Below are 23327 nucleotides of genomic sequence, written 5' to 3'. Positions count from 1 at the left end.
TTAAAAGTAGGAAAGATCACAATATGAAGATAAATTTGGAATTCAAGAGGACAAATTGGGGCAAATATTCGTTTATAGGAAGGGGAAGTAGGGATTGGAATAACTTACCAAGGGAGGTGTTCAGTAAATTTCCAGTTTCTTTGCAATCATTTAAGAAAAGGCTAGGAAAACAACAGATAGGGAATCTGCCACCTGGGCAACTGCCCTAAATGCAGATCAGTAGTGACTGATTGATTATGGGTACCTGAGTTCTATTCCTATACATATTTAAGTAATTCTTAGGTGTACTATTTGATCGAGTTTCAAGTTTGTAATCTTAGAAAGTAATTATCTCATGAATTTATTCTATTAACACATGATGTTTGGCAGCGTCTTGGGCAATTCTTCATTGAGGGTTTTCTAACATCCGGTTTCATTATCTTTCCATACATTGTTGTGTTATCTTATCTTGCCTCAAGCTATTCTGTTACTGTGTCATTGTTGCTTTATCTTTTCACTCCCTGGACTTTACATAACCGTGTGTGTATTATTTCCTTTTTTGGTGAGTTGAGTCTGCTCCTGTGTGCCGTCACTAAATGAGTATATTGTTCGCTCCTTACGGGAGAATGTGTGTTTGAAACTGGATGTATATTGACACATCGGGTTATCTGACCTGCTCTGTTTCGAATTGTACTGACTATGAATGTTGATTTTCTGGTTTCCTTTTTGTTGTATTTTAATTTTGGTTTGAGTTAATTCAGTTATGTTAATATTATTCTATTTTGGGGCCTGCTAATGTGTTAGATATTTTTTTGTCGTGATATCCTTTTATTAATGTTATTTTGGTGTGATGTGTTACGGAACTAGTTTTCTGTCAGAGTTCGGGAGTAAGATTCCTCCACTCGGAATTGTCCAAAGACACTCAGCATCCTTTCCTCTTTTAAAATAGGGGTTAAATAAAACAAAATTTTAGGAACTCCTTACATAATAGTTCAGGAAAAATTAATAATAATATTTATTTGAAAAATTTTATTGTTATTTAAACTTCACTGTTTTCATTTTGTTAAAACCAAAAAGATTTCATTATATTAAGTAAGATTTGTTTATTCATATTTTAAAATTTTTTTCTTTTACCTTGTTAAACAGTTTAAAAATTTTATATTTTATTCATTCTACTACTGCTAAAGTTTCCTAATTTAATATTATGTAATATATTATTCATGCAAATTATAATGTTGTTTTGAAATATGGCAGTTTTTTTGGAGGGTAGCTTGTTTGGAATCCCCGTAGATCCTAGTCCTTTTATTTTGGGGAATGGATCTTTCAGCACAACATTCATACTTCCAGGTATGTTTTGGAAAATCATCTGCTGTGTTGCTGTGTGGAATTTTGTTTGTTTTGTTCTCCTTGTTGTGCTAAGTCATCCCAAGGCGTTTACTAGCCTAACGTCATTTCTTCTCAAGTGTAGGGTTGTGTTGCAGTACGAGTTAGCAATGTATATTATCCACCACTTAAAAGATGTCATCAAAATCGAGGCCCCGCACATCTTTTTTTTTTTTTGCTTTACGTCACAGCGACACAGATATGTCTTATGGCGATGATGGGACAGGAAAGGGCTAGGAATGGGAAGGAAGCGGCTGTGGCCTTAACTAAGGTACAGCCCCAGCATTTGCCTGGTATGAAGATGGAAAATGGCTGGGTTGAGTGGCTCAGACGGTTGAGGCGCTGGCTTTCTGACCCCAACATGGCAGGTTCGATCCTGGCTCAGTCCGATGGTATTTCAAGGTGCTCAAATACATCAGCCTCATGTCGGTAGATTTACTGGCACATAAAAGAACTCCTACGGGACTAAATTCCGGCACCTTGGCATCTCTGAAGACTAAAAAAGTAGTTAGTGGGACATAAAGCAAATAACATTATTTATTATTAAAATGGGAAACCACGGAAAATAATCTTCAGGGCTGCCGACAGTGGGGTATGAACCTACTATCTCCCGAATACTGGCCACACTTAAGCGACTGCAGCTATCGAGCTCGGTACCTCACATATCAAGTTGATTAATTAAAAAAATATATAAGTCTTAGACCACCAATTGAAAACACTGGTCTAGGATGTCAAAGAAGTTAGTAGACTGATCAAATAACTTACCTTTGCTGTACACATTGACGTAGCTCCCAGGTTTGATGAGTGCTGTCTGTATGAACCACGGTAGTCCCAAGCAGATCAGGATATCAAACACATTGCTACCTACAGCATTTGACACTGCCATGTCACCATAACCTGAACAAACATTTCAGAAATGTATCACTACAAATGTACCATAACAGAGAAAATAAATTCCTTCAAAACTCTTACTTTTAGTAAAAAAGAAACCTTCTAATAGAAAATATAGTAAAACCCTGGTTATCCATCAACCTCTTAACTGTCAGACATAGTTAAAACTTCCTTGCTACACTCACTCTTGGGCATCAGTCACTGTTCAAGACCAGTGCACTGAGTGTGACTGTTCCTAGTATAACCTCAGTTTTTTGCATTCCCTTTAGCTTGAACTGCTAAAATGGCTGAGAAACATAAACAAGTAGTGTTGAGGTTACTACAGAAAATGGAAAAGAATAATGTTCATAATGTTTTTAGCAAGCGTCGGGCCTATGGAAGTGACAGAGTCCCATTTCCACAAGACAAGCCAGGGGCTTCTCGAAAAGAACTTTGCAAACAAAATGGAATTTGATGGGATGCTATCAATATTAATGGGCTTATGGAAGAAAGAAAGAAAGAAAGAAAGAAAGTAGGACTAGCTAAGCCAGCAAAGAGGATGTGTCTGGATGTGTTAATAGTTAATGATATTTGGGTAAGGAGAGAGAGCAGAAAATGAGACAGGAGATTAAAAGTTGTTCTTGACAGGTGTTAAAATGGGAAATGCAAAGTGTGGGGTAGGACTGCTCATTAGAAAGTAACACAGGCTGCAAAATAGTTTCTGTTATGTATCTAAATGAACAAATTATGTCTGTTGGTTTAGCAGTGATGAACTTCTGGGCCTACAGTATTTTTATTTGCTGCAGAACACATTTTACAGGAGAATAATATATGAGGGTTGGAACTTTAATAGTGGCACCTAATTAATTACAACAGATACATGTTACCAAATTTTACTGTCCTTCAGACGAGTCACCAGCATTGTGTACAACCCATTGCCAGTGATGTGGAAGTTGTAGAATACCTTTAGCAGTGCTTGTTATGTTGATAGTTCAAATGGAGCAGTCTACTGCCTGACAAATCTCTGGAACAGTTTTGAAGCGAATGCCACAGAGTGGTTCGTTCATCTTAGGAATCAAGTCAAAGTCACAAGGGCTTAGGTCCAGAGAGTATGGTGGATGGTGGTGACCCGTAATTTGATTGGCGTTTCAGTTGTGGCTCGTACGATTTGGCCCATGTCTCATCCAGCGCAATGATATAACGTAAGAAACCCTCTCCTTCACACTCATAGCACTTCAAGTGGTTACGAGCAGTGTCATATCATAATCATTTCCGCATTTCCGTCAAATCACACAGAACCGATCATGATGCAATTCTTCTCATGCCCAGGCGTTTCTTCAGAATATGAAGTACAGTCGTATGCACTAATCCAGTGTCTCAGGCCAGTTAATGAATCGTATGCCGTCGATCGGTGTCCAGTAATGCGGCAAGAGAATGCACTTCTTCTTCACTGACACTAGGACGACCTGGTCGACGCATGTCTGACACATTTTGGCGTCCCTTGTTGAAGGCTTTTACCTATCGTGCCACTGTTCTGTGAGGCAATGCAGATTCTCCGCAAGCCTCTTCAAGACCTTGACAACACTGTCGTGCTGTACAGCCCCTGGCACATTCACCTTTATCCAACTCCATTATTCCTGTTTCGAAAACATTGTGGCAACACTACCTTAGACCACTAACACTAACACTAGGCTCTGTTCCTCTCACCAGTTAGCATACACGTGATCTGGGAATGAAGAGTCCATGTTCTCTGAGGTAAGGTAAGTATGAAACTAACGTGTGCTATCAGCGACATTATTAGGTTCTGTTGCATGGCGTCTCTGCACCAGTGTTTCCACTATTGATGTTCCAACCTTAGTAGTTTCACTTTATTGAGTTAAAATTTAACTTAAAACTGATAAAAATTAAGCAAGGAGACCATGAAGCATAACAACACATGATATTAAGTGTCTTGGGCAATTGCAAATAGCTGAAATCTGCAAAATATACACAGTTATGACCAATTCCAAATATGGATTATTATGAAAGAGTGGAATGAGTGAAAACCAAACAATTGGCAGCATGTATACCATACAAGAAATAATTCTACTCAATGGCAGAGCAAAAGGTTAAAGAGCAGGCCAATGGATACTAAGAGCCTGAAATGAAACTTTGACAAACTTTCCAGGATATATGTAAAATAAATACTGTACCACTATTTTGTTTATAGCTGTTGACAGATACTTATAAGTAATGGAAACAAACAAGTGTGAAATCAGGACATCAGATGGGAACAGGAAAAGGAACACATAATAGTTAACACAATTTTTTATTTTATTCGTGTCAGAAGCATACTTAATATATACAGTTAACATAAAATGATTATTAAACTATTTTAAAAAATTACAAAAATTAACAAACAAAGGAGAAGCCTGCCCACAGGATGTGTTAAGAATATTGATTAAATTCATCCGAGCGTTCCCTGGGCAATGGACTAGGATATTTTCTAGACGAGGATTGTCTCACACCAGAAGCATCTTTTGTAAATATATTTCATTCAGGTGACCACAGAAATAAACACAATAACATCTATTAGTGTAGGAAGAGGAGACGAGGATAAACATGAAAACACAAAAGGTCAAGGACAATCACCACATCTTCATACAACGCCATCTTCAAATAGACAGGCTCTCTCCTCAACAGTCCCAATACTTGTACATCTATCTCTTCTGAGCCCCTGACAAGCTTGTTTCTACTTCCCAACTTCATCAGGAGGGTGGGCATCAACACTCATCGAGGATCATCTTGGCAGATCTTCAGTCTTGATGTGGGAAGTGTGCAACAAGAAGAAATCCAGATAAATACAGGAAGAAAGGAAGTGACATAAGGTGAGATGAGATGTATTTTTTAAAGAATAATAATATCACAAGTCTGTAATGTTCTAGTCACTTCCTTGAGTCCTCATTCTAAACTGTGATTTAATGCTTCTCACTTCACTCTGTCCTTTCTGTTTCTACATTTCATTTTCCCACACAGTATCTCTAGTACCGGATGACAAAATTACGCAATGGTCATGGCAACTGTTTCTTTCCTCACATTTAGATGGCAGTACCATACACTGGTCATGTGTTCAGATCTCAGCAGTATAGGTCAATATGGGTACATAGTAGATGGACAAAGCACAAGAGGGTGGTGCGTTTGACAGGTACCACACACTGGGCAATGGGACGCTGGTAGTTAGTGACGGTTTAAGGAGAATGGATGTGACAAGGCAAGAACAGCGTGTAGAGTACCGTAACAGCCGCCGTACACACTGGACCATTGCAAGGAGATGAGAGGACATTGCTAATGATGTAAAACATGAAACTGCTAAATTCACATATGGACTGGTATCCAACATCTCCCACCTCGTTGGCGATCTAGGGGACTACTCTGAGGGTTTACCATAAAGGTTACGGTACTCTCTGAGAATAGACATTGTGTAGCATGAGGAATTCTTGGCTTCCTACACCTCATCATCATCATCCTCCTCCTCCTTTCCCCTTATCCAGCTCCTGCTGGGTGGGGGCATTTATGGCACTTCTCCACCTTCATCTCTCCTTCGATCATTCCTCTTCCATCACTTTGTTCCAGTTTCTTCTTCTCGCACTCCACCTTGTTCTAGGTCTCCCTCTCACTCTATTTCCCTTTGAACTTCATCTCCATCATCTGATTTGGTATTCTTTTCTCCCCCATCATCTTTAAATGTCCAAACCATCTTATCAATTCTCCTTTCTCAAATATTTGTTTCTCAATATGTCTTTCCTTGTCTTTCTTATCATACTTCTTTGATATTCCATTTTGCTGGCTTGAACTCTACTCTCCTCCCTACTTGTCACTGTTCAGCTCTCAGCCAGATGTGTCAATATGGGTGCATAATACATTTTGTACATTATCTCTTTACACTTCCTTACTCCAGACAAGGTGTCTTACACTCATTGCCCTTGCTAATCTCCATGTCCAGCCTTGTATACTGCATTAATTCACTCCCTAGTTATCTGAAACTGTCTAAAATTTCAATGCTTGACCTCCAATTTTCACAGTGCCATTCCCTTGTCTTTCTCTTCTTGATATCACCATGGTCTTGCTTTTCTCTGTGCTGATTTTCATACCATACTTTTCAATTTTCTCATTCAGTGTATCAAGTTGTTCTTGTACTTATTTGTTGTTTGTTCACCAGTTAACGATATGTCTGCAAATAGTAATAACTTCATCTCCCTGTTCCCATATGCTTCCTTTGTCTCCTTTACAAATTCGTTAGAAACAAAAGAGGTAACAGCACAGTTTAATTTCTAAACCATTCCATCTTTCCAATCCGAGTCTGTATGCTGCTGATGCGGTTATTGTACATTGCTTGCACCATTTCTACAGTTTGTTTACCCAGTCTCTCTTTCACCATGGTTTCCCACACCTTCTCCCTGGGAACACTATTGTATGCACCGGGCACGTAGCTGTGAGCTTGCATCATCTGGGAGATAGTGGACTCGAACCCCACTGTTTGCAGCACTGAATATGGTTTTCCATGGTTTGCCATTTTCACACAAGGCAAATGCTCAGGGTGCAACTTAATTAAGGCTACGCCCACTTCCTCCCCAATCCTAGCCCTTCCATATCCCATCATCACCATAAGACCTCTCTGTGTTGGTGTGATGAAAAGCAAATCAAAAAAGAAAAAAAAACACTATTGTATGCCTTTGTTGATCTATGAATGTCATGATCAGATCCTTTCCATATTCCCAATTCCCGTCCATTAATTGCCTCATGCTGAAGATTGGGTCCACTCTAGATCTATCACTTCTAAAGCCATACTGTTCCTCTTTTTTCTTTCTTTTCTTTTTTTTTTTTTTGTTAAGAAGGAAGCCATAATTTATTTATTTATTTATTTATTTATTTATTTATTTATTTATTTATTTATTTATTTATTTATTTTTTCATTGCATTTAGGCCATCTGTGGACCACAATGCTTGTGTTCTAGCTGTGTTTTTGTCATCGTCTGCCCCTTTTAGCGTACTGGATTGTGTTCTTAGTGGCCTCTTGAGCCTTCCTGTTGGCCCAGTATTCTTTCATTTTATTGCTGAATTCTTTCCTGCGCTCCTCTGAACGATTCCCGGCTCCTTTGTGGCTAACTGATGTAGGGGTTTGTTAGGAAAGGTTCAGTTTTGACCATTAAACGGTATGCATTCCTGTCAGTAATGGCGGCTTGATTAATATTAAGCTCTGCAAGATCTTTGTCCACTTGTTTGGTCAGTAGCTTTGCCTTTGTTAGCAAAGATCTTATGGGATAATCTATTAGGATCCATTCTGTATAGGTGTCCATAGAAAGTCAGATGTTTTCTTCTGATGGCATCTATGCGGTTTTCTTGATCCTGGTAGAGCTCATTGTTGGGTTTGTACCATCGCCTTCCATCTGGTAGGATCCTTGGCCCTATTATTCTTCTCAGGAATTTCTGTTCTTGCACTTCCAGGGCTCTCAGTGGGGTCTTTTTAGGTAGGGATAGGCATGCATTGTATGTAAGCTTTGGGAAGGCATTCTTTCTGATTATATTAGACATGTTTGTGAAATTAATAACTGGTTCGATAGAAGGTAATTCGGTTTTAGGAAAGGTTATTCCACTGAAGCTCAACTTGTAGGATTTCAGCAAGATATAGCAGATATCTTGGATTCTGGAGGTCAAATGGACTGTATCGCGATTGACCTGTCTAAAGCATTTGATAGGGTGGATCATGGGAGACTACTGGCAAAAATGAGTGCAATTGGAATAGACAAAAGAGTGACTGAATGGGTTGCTATATTTCTAGATCTCAGAGAATTAGAGTAGGTGAAGCTTTATCTGACCCTGTAATAATTAAGAGGGGAATTCCTCAAGGCAGTATTATCGGACCTTTATGTTTTCTTATATATATAAATGATATATGAGTAAAGGAGTGGAATTGGAGGTAAGGCTTTTTGCAGATGATGTTATTCTGTATAGAGTGATAAATAAGTTACAAGATTGTGAGCAACTGCAACGTGACCTCGAAAATATTGTGAGATGGACAGCAGGCAATGGTATGTTGATAAACGGGGTTAAAAGTCAGGTTGTGAGTTTCACAAATAGGAAAAGTTCTCTCGGTTTTAATTACTGAGTTGATGGGGTGAAAGTTCCTTTTGGGCATCATTGTAAGTATCTAGGTTAAGTATATAAATTTCATTATTCGTCCGTAGTGAACCAAGATTACAATTTATTAAAATTCGTATCCACCTTATTCAATACCAAAAAATGTTGTTAAGATGAAATTACAACATGTATATTTATTTTATCAGGACTAGTTTCGACGCTTTATATTGCGTCATCATCAGCTGATATACAATGGAAACATTGGCAAACATATATAAGTTTATCTACATCACACACAATATAAAAACTATGATAAAGATTTAAAAACCATATTATAATTATACTATTTCTGAGTCCATATTGTCCAAGACTTGCAATTATTAAACTTTGGATTGCTAAAATGTCATGCAATTTGGTTTAAATAATCATTAAAATTAAACAAAACTAATAATAAAATCATGATCTTCTTAAAAACATTCACTTTGTTTGATGTTTTTAAAAAAAATGTTTTTGAATGGTTTTAATATGGTTCTACAAAAACAAAGTGAATGTTTTTAAGTTGATCGTGATTTTATTATTAGTTTTGTTTAATTTTAATGATTATTTAAACCAAATTGCATGACATTTTAGCAATCCAAAGTTTAATAATTGCAAGTCTTGGACAATATGGACTCAGAAATAGTATAATTATAATATGGTTTTTAAATCTTTATCATAGTTTTTATATTGTGTGTGATGTAGATAAACTTATATATGTTTGCCAATGTTTCCAGTGTATATCAGCTGATGATGACGCAATATAAAGCGTCGAAACTAGTCCTGATAAAATAAATATACATGTTGTAATTTCATCTTAACAACATTTTTTGGTATTGAATAAGGTGGATACGAATTTTAATAAATTGTAAGTATCTAGGTGTTAATATAAGGAAAGATCTTCATTGGGGTAATCACATAAATGAGATTGTAAATAAAGGGTACAGATCTCTGCACATGGTTATTAGGGTGTTTAGGGGTTGTAGTAAGGTTGTAAAGGAGAGGGCATATAAGTCTCTGGTAAGACCCCAACTAGAGTATGGTTCCAGCGTACGGGACCCTCACCAGGATTACCTGATTCAAGAACTGGAAAAAATCCAAAGAAAAGCAGCTCGATTTGTTCTGGGTGATTTCCAACAAAAGAGTAGCGTTACAAAAATGTTGCAAAGTTTGGGTTGGGAAGAATTGAGAGAAAGAAGAAGAGCTGCTCGACTAGGTGGTATGTAAAGAAGTAAGTATAAATAACCACCTAATCGATACTTTACTTACAGGACATGTTTCGACCACCAAGTGGTCGAAACATGTCCTGTAAGTTTTAATTTTATTCAATTTTGCCTGAGGCATTAATAAAGTATCGATTAGGTGGTTATTTATACTTACTTCTTGATTAAACATCGATACGGTCATGAAATGGACAACTTGTAATAGGTGGTATGTTCCGAGCTGTCAGCGGAGAGTGGCGTGGAATTACATTAGTAGACGAATAAGTTTGAGTGGCGTTTATAAAAGTAGGAAAGATCACAATATGAAGATAAAGTTGGAATTCAAGAGGACAAACTGGGGCAAATATTTATTTATAGGAAGGGGAGTTAGGGATTGGAATAACTTACCAAGGGAGACGTTCAATAAATTTCCAATTTCTTTGAAATCATTTAGGAAAAGGCTAGGAAAGCAACATATAGGGAATCTGCCACCTGAGCGACTGCCCTAAATGCAGATCAATATTGATTGATTGAAATTGATTCTGCTGCGTAGAGGACTGATGGTCTGACTACTGCATTATGGTGTCTCAGTTTTACATTCTTTGATGAATGCTTTGAGGCATGCAGTTTTCTGCAGGCATGGTAGGCCTTGTCTAATTTGATTTTCCTTTGCTCAAGAGCCATCATTTCACTTAGGTCCTCTGATATCCACTCTCCGAGGTACTTCACATTTTTAGCTCTCTTGATATGCTTTGTATCACTGACCCCCATTGTTGTAGGGGCATCTTTGATGTTGGTGATAAACTCGGTCTTTCCAATGTTGATCATGAGGCCCGCTTTAGCTGCTATAGAGTGCAGTGTTTGAAGCTGCATAGTGATCTCATGCATGTTGTTTGCTAATAAAGTAAGGTCATCAGTAAAGGCCAGGAATGAAATCCTCAGGTTGTCTGATTTAAACCCCATCCTTAATCCGGTGTTCTCAGGTAATGACCTGGTCCATTCTCTTATGATCTTTTCCAGGACACAGTTAAATAATATGCATGAGATACCATCTCCTTGCCTCACCCCTGTTTTGATTGTGAAGCTCTCTGATAATTGACCTCTGAACTTAACTTTGGAAGTGGTGTTGTGCAGGGTGGCTTGCACCAATCTAATCATTTTTTCATTTAGTCCCAGTTCTCTTAAGCTGTTGAAGAGTGTGATCCTATCCACGGAGTCATATGCCTTCTGAAATTTGACAAAGATAGTTACTCACTGTCGGCATCTTTTCTTGCTATATTGAAGGACGGTCTTCAGATTTTTTTATCTGTTCAGCACAAGACCTTGCAGTTCTGAACCCTGCTTGATATTCTTCTAATTCTTTATCCAGTTGTCTTGTTATGTGCTGTTCCAGAATCTTGGAAAAGACTTTATACGGTATTTATTTATTTGTTTGTTTGTTTGTTTGTTTGTGTGTTTATTTATTTATTTATTTATTTATTTATTTATTTATTTATTTATTTATTTATTTATTTAAGTTATGACAAAAGGTCCCATGAGCCTCTGGCTCGTGTTAGGGACAATGCAGTACATACTTTTCTTAAGGTGACAATAATTACATTTCATATACAATAGCTTTTTCTGTAAAGTGACAAGTACATTTTTGGATAACTAAGACATTGCTTTTTTTTTAAACATGTTAGCATCATAGTTTTTCAGAAGTATATTCAGATATTGCATGGCTGTAATATATCAAATATGGACAATATAGGCCAGCCCCGGGTTCGATTCCTGGCCAGGTCAGGGATTTTGACCTGGACCTGATGGCTGGTTCGAGGTCCACTCAGCCTACATGATCAGAATTGAGGAGCTATCTGACGGTGAGATAGCGGCCCCGGTCTAGAAAGCCAAGAATAACGGACGAGAGGATTCGTCGTGCTGACCGCACGTCACCTCGCCTTCGGGCTGAGCAGCGGTCACTTGGTAGGCCAAGGTCCTTCAAGGGCTGTAGTGCCATGGGGTTTGGTTTGGTTTGGTCTGGTATGGACAATATATTATTGTATTAATTAAAGCAAGTTATATAGAGATTATATTAAGATATCTGTATAAGAGTAATATTCCTTCAGATTTTTCTTAAAACATATAACTGATTTAGAGTTCTTTATAACAGGAGGCAATACATTATATTCCCTAAACATTGATGATTCTGTGCCTTTCACTCCATACTTTACTGAATTAGAATGAGAGGGATATATCCTTAATGATCCTGCAGTTTCATATGAATTTCACTAAAATGGGAGAAGTTAACAGCAAATACAGTAGAGACAATATGCAACACTGAGCGAGATATCGAGGGACAGCTATTGGAGCTCTCTCTAGCAAGTAGACCTGAAAACTACTGATTCTGTCATAAGAGCACGTGTATTTTTGTGTGAAGTTTTTGGTGTTATTTATGCGTTTTCAGTGAGTTGACATAATTAAATAGTAGCGTGTGTCATTCCTTGATATCTCCTCTCAACATGAGGGGAAAGGTATGTGCTGTGTTTGGCTGCAGTAACTATGAAGTAGAGAAGAATGCATGGTCGTTCTTCAGGTTCCCTCGTAACAAGAAAATGTAAGTAATATTGTGTTTGCATATATATTCTCCCAGTGACAGAGATCTTTATAGTACTTCATAATCATCTGACCTGCTCGACTCATATTTTAAGTGGCTTAAAATGTAATACGCATATTTTATTGTATAGTGCAGCAGTTAACCTTCAATGCCGATGTGTTGTTGTAGGTGTGATCTGTGGGTTTTGAAATGTCACAGAAGTGATTTGGATAAGGTGTACAAGAAAGAAAGGACGTTACGCTTATATAAGAATTATAAGATCTGTTCAGATCATTTCTAGGCCAGCGACTTTAAAAATCCTCGACTATACAGTCAAGGGTATGTTACCTCGTTACTCTAATTGTACGTAAATATTCCTTACTCTAATTGTACGTAAATATTCCTCAAAGCATCACTATCAACAACATTTTCATATGAAAATTCTGAATTCCCATGGAGGGAATTTTCATACTTTTCTTTCTTTTATCCCTCTTCTCAGATTAAAGCCGGGATTTTATAGTTTTTTTCTTTCTGATAGTAGACTTCATGTCTGACCCTGTAATAGTTGAGAGGGGAGTTCCTCAGGGCAGTGTTATCGGACCTTTATGTTTTCTTATATATATAAATGATATGAGTAAAGGAGTGGAATCGGAGGTAAGGCTTTTTGCGGATGATGTTATTCTCTATAGAGTGATAAATAAGTTACAAGATTGTGAGCAACTGCAACGTGACCTCGAAAATATTGTGAGATGGACAGCAGGCAATGGTATGTTGATAAACGGGGCTAAAAGTCAGGTTGTGAGTTTCACAAATAGGAAAAGTCCTCTCAGTTTTAATTACTGCGTTGATGGGGTGAAAGTTCCTTTTGGGGATCATTGTAAGTATCTAGGTGTTAATATAAGGAAAGATCTTCACTGGGGTAATCACATAAATGGGATTGTAAATAAAGGGTACCGATCTCTGCACATGGTTATGAGGGTGTTTAGGGGTTGTAGTAAGGATGTAAAGGAGAGTGCATATAAGTCTCTGGTAAGACCCCAACTAGAGTATGGTTCCACCCTCTAGGACCCCGGTACCACCTAGGGATGATGAGGTGAATAACCTTACCCACCAGGGTGAGAGTAGAAGAGAGAGGAAGAGAGAGAGAGAGAGAGAGATAGATAGAGACCCTGGTGAGAAGGTTGCTAGCGTGTCCGCCCCAGAATGGGAGTAATAGCGAACACGCGGGAGAATAAAGGGCACAAGAAGAAGGACAACAAGTACAGTCACAATATAAAAAACAAGAACCATAGAAAACTTACCGGAAACAGCGGAGGAAGACGACTAAAAGGCCGTGGAAGTAAATGCACAAGAAAAACGGTGGCAGTGCTCCACCGAACGTGGCGAATGAAAACCAGCATTTACATGAAGTTAAAAAAATTAATGGAAGGGCAAATAGTAAGTAACAAACCAAGTCATTAAATAGATAAAACCTAAGTTTATTTTAAAACGTAATGCCAAAATGTAAATAAAATAAACGTAAGGTTGAAAAATGAAAAGGGAAATTAACAATAAATAAAATAAATTAGAATATACCCAGGTAGGGTTTAAAAGAAAATTAATTCATTACTAATTGACAATTAATGGAAAATAAATACTCTTTAACAGATAATAAATTTGAAAATTTAATGAAAACAACAAGAAAGGAAAGGACGACCTCCGTACCTAATAAAATGTGATCAGAAAACAACGGAAAACCAATAGACTCTCTTACATAAGTACAACTTGAAATAAAATGTGATCGATCACGGATAGTTATTTAATAAAAAACTAAGTTAACAATTACTCAATAAAATGGATCTTCAACGCGGTCGCTTCTCATAATTACCAAATTTGAAAACGTTTAGTTTCCACCAAGGACAGTTTCCAAGGCAAACAGAATTTTACGTAAAAATACCTCCTCACGCGGGGCAAGGAAATGGAAACACAAAATTAAAGGAGGAGAAAATAAATAAATTAATTAATTTAAACAGTAAACGATACACTCAACCCCGAAATATATAATTCAAGATCCACACCGGCTCAACACGCCAGACAACTCTTAACCCGACAACAATACACACACGAACCGTTGCCAAGGTAACCACTAAACAAAAGCAACGCCTCCAAAATACGGAGGAAACCAGGCAAGAGAAAATAATTTAATTCACCCAAAAACCCCAGAAGGGGGAGGGGAGAAGAAAACATACCAAACGAAATAGAAAACAAAACACAGGAAAGCAAACAGAAAGCCGAAGAAGGTAAAGCTCGGTACCTTGGAGGCTGTACCTTGGTTTACAAAGAAGGTTACAATTTGAAAGTGCCAAAAGGAGTTCGGTTAAATTTTAATCTAAAAATCCCAATTCAGTTCACTGTGAACCTTCCACATTACTGTGATTAGTTGCCGAAACAGTTTTTCAGATTTTCGATACCACACACGCAAATAGGAATTAATTTAACGGCGAAGTCCAAATATTTATTATTATTATTATTATTAGTATTTTTCCAGAAATCTTCGAAAATATCAAAATCCTCTTCAGGACGACGTTTAAAGTGTGTCAAACTCTGGTACATACCTTTGGTGATGAAGAAATGAGAAGAATTTTAACCTGACATTGTTGACGAAGAAATACAGTCACACCACCGGCATCCAGACCTCGTTGTGAAGTATCCAGATGAAAAATAAATCCAAAAACATGATCAGAAGGAATGGCAGGAGGTCTCCAATTAGATTACCTGGGGAAAATCCCCGTTAACGTGGAGATTACGGTGGTTTCCAGCTACTCCACGACTCCATGACGCCGGACACCAAGCCACACCAGTTCGACATGGCTGACTGAAGCTAACTGACTCTCGCGTCGGCAAGCAAGGAGCGGGCAAGTTTGCCTGGTCGTAGGCCAGCGCATGCGCAACCAAACAGAGCTAGGAGATACTGCGCGCGGCCTACATTAGTTTAAAACGGTATGTCGAGCAGTCAATTGACACAGATATTCTAGGGCTCACAGGCCAGTTCAAAATGTTTATAAGGGGGAGGCTCACATTATTTAATATTGTCTCAGCCCTCCCGCCCCGAATCGACGACAAAATCTCATGCATATGCCATCAATGATGAGGTGGTCACACATACACTAAATTTGGGCGGAGTAGTCCAACAGAAAACGACCACCAAGATTAACTAATTTTAATTAGGAGTTCACATGACCAGGTCAATAGTTCAAGACACAGTTCCATATCACATAGTTTTTAGAAATAATAGGCGGGGTGCGATCAACATCAGTGTCCAGAAACGTTAACCGAGCACACGGTAAATCACCAGAATAATGTTTATCATCAAATAGAGAGCACAATGACCAGAGTTCACCAAAGTTTCAGGTTCACCTAACACACATGTTTTCAATGCATCACACAATGATATAGGTTATGACACATGACGCAGTTCACCTTGAGGTTTGGCAACTCTCACACTAATCACAGATATACTGACCAAAATTAAACAAAAACCACATGATTATAAGTCCACGCATTCAGGTTATTTTCTCAAGCACGGTGGTAACTTAATTTTTAATGCATGAATACCTTTACAAGTCTCCTTTGAAATTAAGGAAACGCATGATCTTGTGTTGCAAAGGGAGACAACAGGGGAATGAAACGCACAACGGGATCAGGGGAGGACCAAAGAAAGCGCAATTGGTGAATGTAATCTTCAAAATAAGTGAACCGCCAATTTTAGATCAATACAGTTTTGTTACGCTTGATTGAGTCAGGGCCACGGTACACCACTCAAAACACAGCAGTAGGTAGTCAACGAGGTAAGCACCAGATAGTACACGGAGTATCCATAATACCAGAATGGAACGAGCAACCACACCCATCACCATAGCCAAACAAGACCTCAAACTTCAACACTCGATTCGGTTAGCAATCAAATACCCAGAATTAAAATCACCGCCAAAACAACAACCCATAATCAAGAGCATCAACCACAACATAAGGTGCCATAACCCCAGTGCCAAAGGCAATTTTCCCCAGGAGCCCAAATTAGAAGCACAGAGTGAAACAACACCTACCCTACAAGTACCATCACAACAGTACAACGGCTTACCACCACAAACTAAACATAAATAAATATGACATAGGTCAAGAAAGTTTTTCATCTAGACAAAGATCATTATACAGGCGTACACCAAAGAAAGCAAGTTAAGTCCAAGATATTGAATTTAGCAGATACAGGGCTACGACACAGTGAAGAATCGACCACTAACAGATTCCGAGATCCACTGACAAGAGCATTAGGGCAAAAAAAAAATTTCAAATACAGGTTTAACTTCCCACATCAAAATACACCACCTAGTTGAATAAGAGTGAGGACAAGAAACCAAAACGCAATAGATAAATCCAGCTTCAAGAAGTCAGAGTTAGGATATTAAATATGGAAAATCCAAGGCTTAAAAGGGTAAACATGTTTAGAGCAAGGGAAGGATTGACTGGACCGGTTGGAGACTTCTTAAGGTATCCAGATGGAGGGTTCGCGAACAGTCTGTCATCGACAACAGATCAGCCAAGCAACACCAAGCAACCGCACACATCATTAGTCACAAATAAGCAACCTGGAATTAACGGAACAGAAATAGGGATAGAAGAATCACAGGAGGGAACACAATCTGGAATCAGTAACCAACCTACTACACAGAACCTTAAATACAATTAATTTCACAATGGCCAGCCAATCAAATAAAAAGGCAAAGTAAAACCTCAGATCGGAAGACCAAAATGGAAAATATCGAGCAATGACGCACACAACGTACACCACCGGATACCCAATAGGGTCTCGGCATTACCCGGTCTACAAATACGTGACTTTCCCATCACACTGTCCCAATACGGCCACAGGTACTTTCTCCTATCCACCAGGAGAGCAAGCAAATAAAACATAAGTGGCGGAATACGAGGCGAGTCCATGGAAAATGCTCACAGTAGCATGAAGAAGGCAGTACTCTACAAGAAGACCCCATAATCAACTCGCAGGAAGATTCCAGTACCGACCCAGGGAGCACTACTCCGTCCCATACCAGAGTAGCAAACCCAGAGCACGGTAAGATGACAAACACCAATGTCAACAGACACTAAGAGATCCACTGAGAAAAATGAAACACCATAGAGTGGTAGGTAAAATTAAAATGAGCTTTACAGTAGAAGAAATTACAGACACGACAACGTCAGATCAATAGGAAATGCATGGAGACAGGGAAAGTAAAACCCGAGCATACCAAACAGACACATTACTGAAGACCAACAAGCTAATTCTGAGAGTAGTAGATTCGTGTAGAAGAAATGGCCATATCCACAGAACACGGAGGTAAATCAAAGACAGACACGAACACTGCCCATACCAAGGTGCCAACATCACCAAATAATACAACACAAATAATAACCCAAACCATGACCAACCACACCGGACATGTGTCAGCTCCACAAAGGGATTAAAGGAACACAAACATCCTCAACAACATGCCGTGAAGTTCTCATGCCACCCCAAAATAAATCCCCAAAAATAATCCACGGTACCGTCACAACACAACCACCTTACATATGTCCAAAGCCATCCCAATGAAGGTTCAAAAGGGCATATACCACCCCTCAGGCAGAGGATCATCAACAACACAACACAAGACCCGACAAGTAGATATGGTAGGAATACTTGAACCCACAACTCAAAGGAATTAGATAAGTACCAAAAGGTTAACAAAATTTTGACAACACATATTCTAGGCCTATAATTACCACGGTAGTGCACGATACCAAAATGGAGTGAATAATCGGGCATAAGAAACACTAAACCACCTAGTAATGTTTACAACAGGGTGAAATCCAAAGCAGTAGTTCAGAAAAGGTCAGTAGATTAATTAATACACAGCAAGACAAGTTACGAGTAGTAAACTGGAAGTGGCCATGACACCAGACAAATATCCTTGAACTAGTTGATAGGTTACACGAGGAAGATGATTCACGACACACCAGAAATAGCTAAACACGTCCGACCAATAACCAGGAAGGGAAAAACCAGTTAAAACTATAATAGCTCAGGCACAAGGCCATCCAGTTATCCCAACCTAATACCGGCCAACATGGCCCAACCACAACTGATGACTGCCTCACAACCAGTTGACAGAGAAGATAACTCCAATCACAAACCAAGACCAGACATACATACATATTCACGGATGGGATGATGAAATGAAAGGACACACAAACCGACAACACACAGCACTCAGCCAAGGCACAAACACACAAAGCTCGGTAAAGATCGAGGCACATCATATAGGCAGATTCAATATACCAATTTCCACACAAGGATGGGAACACGTCTCTAGTAACAGGTCAAATAAACCAGACATGATCTCACAAGGGTGCATATTCAACGCCACACTAAAAGCCAACTACACTACAGATAACAGAAACCTAAACCAAATTTAAAGAAATAACAATAGACGAGTAAGGTTAAGCAATTTCCAAATTAAAAACCAACCAAAGAGCACAGAAACATTACAGGCTTGAAAAGTTTCAAAATACCATGATGTTGTCCACTAGATTATCAGATACTAACAGCCAAGAACGGTCACTGGCATGGAAACAACAGAGGTTAGCCATAAGTTAGTAGGGGCAAATAACTTTACCCACACAGCCCCAATTAAATGAAAAGCACATACAACCATCAATACCATAACACCAGGTCACATTTCAAAACCATGAAAGGGCATAACACATCACCGTACACTACAGCACATAACCGGTTACACATATAAGTAGGCATTTTTGGACATGCTTAGTGGCCAGGTCAAATTATAATCAGAATCACACACCAGAGTTAACGCAGTAAGAAGGTATTAAATTTAGAAGACAAATAAACGGTTAGCATGTACACCACCGAGGTACCATACAGGAAATATGCTAGAAATGATAATAACAACACTAAGTCTCGGAGCTCAAAGCAAGGCCAGAACAGATAACGCAATAAAATGACCCCAGGACACCCTATGTCACTCTCCAAAAGCAACCGAGCAACCTTCACAAAACATAATGATCAGAAAAGCTCTCCACGATAAACCAGATTAATTCCCACCGAAATCGCAACCACAGTATGCAGGTAGGCAGCAAAAATACAAGGTTGACAGCCAGTACAGATAATACAGGACATGTACCAAGCGGTAGTACACCAGTAGCCCTGAGTCAACCAAGTCATACTCCATTACAAGTTGTTCAATTATTACAACTTCCACCAACCCAGAATAATTAATTACATGCAATCACTCACCAAATCCGCCATGAAAAAGGAAGAAAAAATTTACAGGTCACCTCGAAACAGCAAGGCAGAAGCAGAATTCACAGCACAGGTACCCAAAGGGTTTCAAAATCATAATCAGCAAGTAGATAAGTCCATACAGCTCAGCATAAACACAGTTGAAAGCAACAGGGAACTCCAAAACACAGGTACATGAAACAAATAACATAGGGAATTACACGAGATCCTTGCATTTCCTTTTACAATAGTTTTTGACAACAACACTTTTAGTTTCTTAAGTCATTGATTTTCATTCACCAACATTCACTACAGCACTGCACCAAGCAAGGATAGGAGGGGAGGAAAGTTAGGCTGCACAAGGCAGAAACAACAGAGATTAGGCAGCAGAGCAACAACAACAACAACAACAACCACCGCTCTGATACCACTCTCACCGCTCACCACCCTCTAGGACCCCGGTACCACCTAGGGATGATGAGGTGAATAACCTTACCCACCAGGGTGAGAGTAGAAGAGAGAGGAAGAGAGAGAGAGAGAGAGAGATAGATAGAGACCCTGGTGAGAAGGTTGCTAGCGTGTCCGCCCCAGAATGGGAGTAATAGCGAACACGCGGGAGAATAAAGGGCACAAGAAGAAGGACAACAAGTACAGTCACAATATAAAAAACAAGAACCATAGAAAACTTACCGGAAACAGCGGAGGAAGACGACTAAAAGGCCGTGGAAGTAAATGCACAAGAAAAACGGTGGCAGTGCTCCACCGAACGTGGCGAATGAAAACCAGCATTTACATGAAGTTAAAAAAATTAATGGAAGGGCAAATAGTAAGTAACAAACCAAGTCATTAAATAGATAAAACCTAAGTTTATTTTAAAACGTAATGCCAAAATGTAAATAAAATAAACGTAAGGTTGAAAAATGAAAGGGAAATTAACAATAAATAAAATAAATTAGAATATACCCAGGTAGGGTTTAAAAGAAAATTAATTCATTACTAATTGACAATTAATGGAAAATAAATACTCTTTAACAGATAATAAATTTGAAAATTTAATGAAAACAACAAGAAAGGAAAGGACGACCTCCGTACCTAATAAAATGTGATCAGAAAACAACGGAAAACCAATAGACTCTCTTACATAAGTACAACTTGAAATAAAATGTGATCGATCACGGATAGTTATTTAATAAAAAACTAAGTTAACAATTACTCAATAAAATGGATCTTCAACGCGGTCGCTTCTCATAATTACCAAATTTGAAAACGTTTAGTTTCCACCAAGGACAGTTTCCAAGGCAAACAGAATTTTACGTAAAAATACCTCCTCACGCGGGGCAAGGAAATGGAAACACAAAATTAAAGGAGGAGAAAATAAATAAATTAATTAATTTAAACAGTAAACGATACACTCAACTCCGAAATATATAATTCAAGATCCACACCGGCTCAACACGCCAGACAACTCTTAACCCGACAACAATACACACACGAACCGTTGCCAAGGTAACCACTAAACAAAAGCAACGCCTCCAAAATACGGAGGAAACCAGGCAAGAGAAAATAATTTAATTCACCCAAAAACCCCAGAAGGGGGAGGGGAGAAGAAAACATACCAAACGAAATAGAAAACAAAACACAGGAAAGCAAACAGAAAGCCGAAGAAGGTAAAGCTCGGTACCTTGGAGGCTGTACCTTGGTTTACAAAGAAGGTTACAATTTGAAAGTGCCAAAAGGAGTTCGGTTAAATTTTAATCTAAAAATCCCAATTCAGTTCACTGTGAACCTTCCACATTACTGTGATTAGTTGCCGAAACAGTTTTTCAGATTTTCGATACCACACACGCAAATAGGAATTAATTTAACGGCGAAGTCCAAATATTTATTATTATTATTATTATTAGTATTTTTCCAGAAATCTTCGAAAATATCAAAATCCTCTTCAGGACGACGTTTAAAGTGTGTCAAACTCTGGTACATACCTTTGGTGATGAAGAAATGAGAAGAATTTTAACCTGACATTGTTGACGAAGAAATACAGTCACACCACCGGCATCCAGACCTCGTTGTGAAGTATCCAGACGAAAAATAAATCCAAAAACATGATCAGAAGGAATGGCAGGAGGTCTCCAATTAGATTACCTGGGGAAAATCCCCGTTAACGTGGAGATTACGGTGGTTTCCAGCTACTCCATGACTCCATGACGCCGGACACCAAGCCACACCAGTTCGACATGGCTGACTGAAGCTAACTGACTCTCGCGTCGGCAAGCAAGGAGCGGGCAAGTTTGCCTGGTCGTAGGCCAGCGCATGCGCAACCAAACAGAGCTAGGAGATACTGCGCGCGGCCTACATTAGTTTAAAACGGTATGTCGAGCAGTCAATTGACACAGATATTCTAGGGCTCACAGGCCAGTTCAAAATGTTTATAAGGGGGAGGCTCACATTATTTAATATTGTCTCAAAGATTGTGAGCAACTGCAACGTGACCTCGAAAATATTGTGAGATGGACAGCAGGCAATGGTATGTTGATAAACGGGGCTAAAAGTCAGGTTGTGAGTTTCACAAATAGGAAAAGTCCTCTCAGTTTTAATTACTGCGTTGATGGGGTGAAAGTTCCTTTTGGGGATCATTGTAAGTATCTAGGTGTTAATATAAGGAAAGATCTTCACTGGGGTAATCACATAAATGGGATTGTAAATAAAGGGTACCGATCTCTGCACATGGTTATGAGGGTGTTTAGGGGTTGTAGTAAGGATGTAAAGGAGAGTGCATATAAGTCTCTGGTAAGACCCCAACTAGAGTATGGTTCCAGCGTATGGGACCCTCACCAGGATTACCTGATTCAAGAACTGGAAAAAATCCAAAGAAAAGCAGCTCGATTTGTTCTGGGTGATTTCCGAAAAAAGAGTAGTGTTACTAAAATGTTGCAATGTTTGGGTTGGATAGAATTGAGAGAGAAGAAGAGCTGCTCGACTAAGTGGTATGTTCCGAGCTGTCAGCAGAGAGATGGCGTGGATTGACATTAGTAGACGAATAAGTTTGAATGGCGTCTATAAAAGTAGGAAAGATCACAATATGAAGATAAAGTTGGAATTCAAGAGGACAAACTGGGGCAAATATTCATTTATAGGAAGGGGAGTTAGAGATTGGAATAACTTACCAAGGGAGATGTTTAATAAATTTCCAATTTCTTTGAAATCATTTCGGAAAATGCTAGGAAAGCAACAGATAGGGAATCTGCCACATGGGCGACTGCCCTAAATGCAGATCAGTATTGATTGATTGATATTGATGTTAAGAGGAAAACTGTCCAGCTATTAAATGTTAATTCATTGCATCATATGTGTAAGGAATGTGCCGATATTTTTATTGACAAGTGTCTTAATGTGATGATACAATGTTTTTAAATGAGAAAAAAGACAAATCTAACTGTAAGAGTTCAGGCAGGAATGCTAAAGCTAAAAAAGTAATGCATAAATGAAAGATCAAGCCATTTCACAGCAGTCCATTTCACATTTTGTTTATATGTCTAATTTCGGTGTTTGAATAATAACCTTTTAAATAATTCTTCATTCATTTATCCAGAATTGCTTTAGCAACTTTGAAGTTAATATCTCAATAACACTTTCTTTCTAGATGTAATTTATTTATCCATTTCCGTATATACATTTCCATTGATATTTGAATTTAGCGCGATTTTTTCAGGTCAAGTCACTAGGGAGCACCACCGTCGAATTGTCTCCCATTTTAGCAAGGTTAAATCTGTAAGTGTCGCGTATTGTCTCTACTGTATTTGTTAACAGTAGAGTGGGTTAATTTCCTGTCTGGCTTATACGTAAGGACTGCTGA

General features: G+C 38.6%; 1 protein-coding gene across 1 annotated transcript in view; it reads right to left on the bottom strand.

Annotated features, from left to right (window-relative positions):
• LOC136860113 (probable sodium/potassium/calcium exchanger CG1090) overlaps positions 1-23327 on the bottom strand; it is a 383477-nt gene that overhangs the window by 17206 nt on the left and 342944 nt on the right. The window contains exon 9 of the mRNA XM_067138736.2: positions 2128-2259. Within this exon, the coding sequence (XP_066994837.2) occupies positions 2128-2259 (132 nt within the window). The remainder of the gene's footprint in view (positions 1-2127; positions 2260-23327) is intronic.

Source organism: Anabrus simplex, chromosome 1, assembly GCF_040414725.1.
Source record: "Anabrus simplex isolate iqAnaSimp1 chromosome 1, ASM4041472v1, whole genome shotgun sequence".
Classification (NCBI taxonomy): Eukaryota; Metazoa; Arthropoda; class Insecta; order Orthoptera; family Tettigoniidae; genus Anabrus; species Anabrus simplex.
The sequence above is the reverse complement of the archived record's forward strand: the minus strand, read 5'-3'. Positions and strand labels throughout refer to the sequence as shown.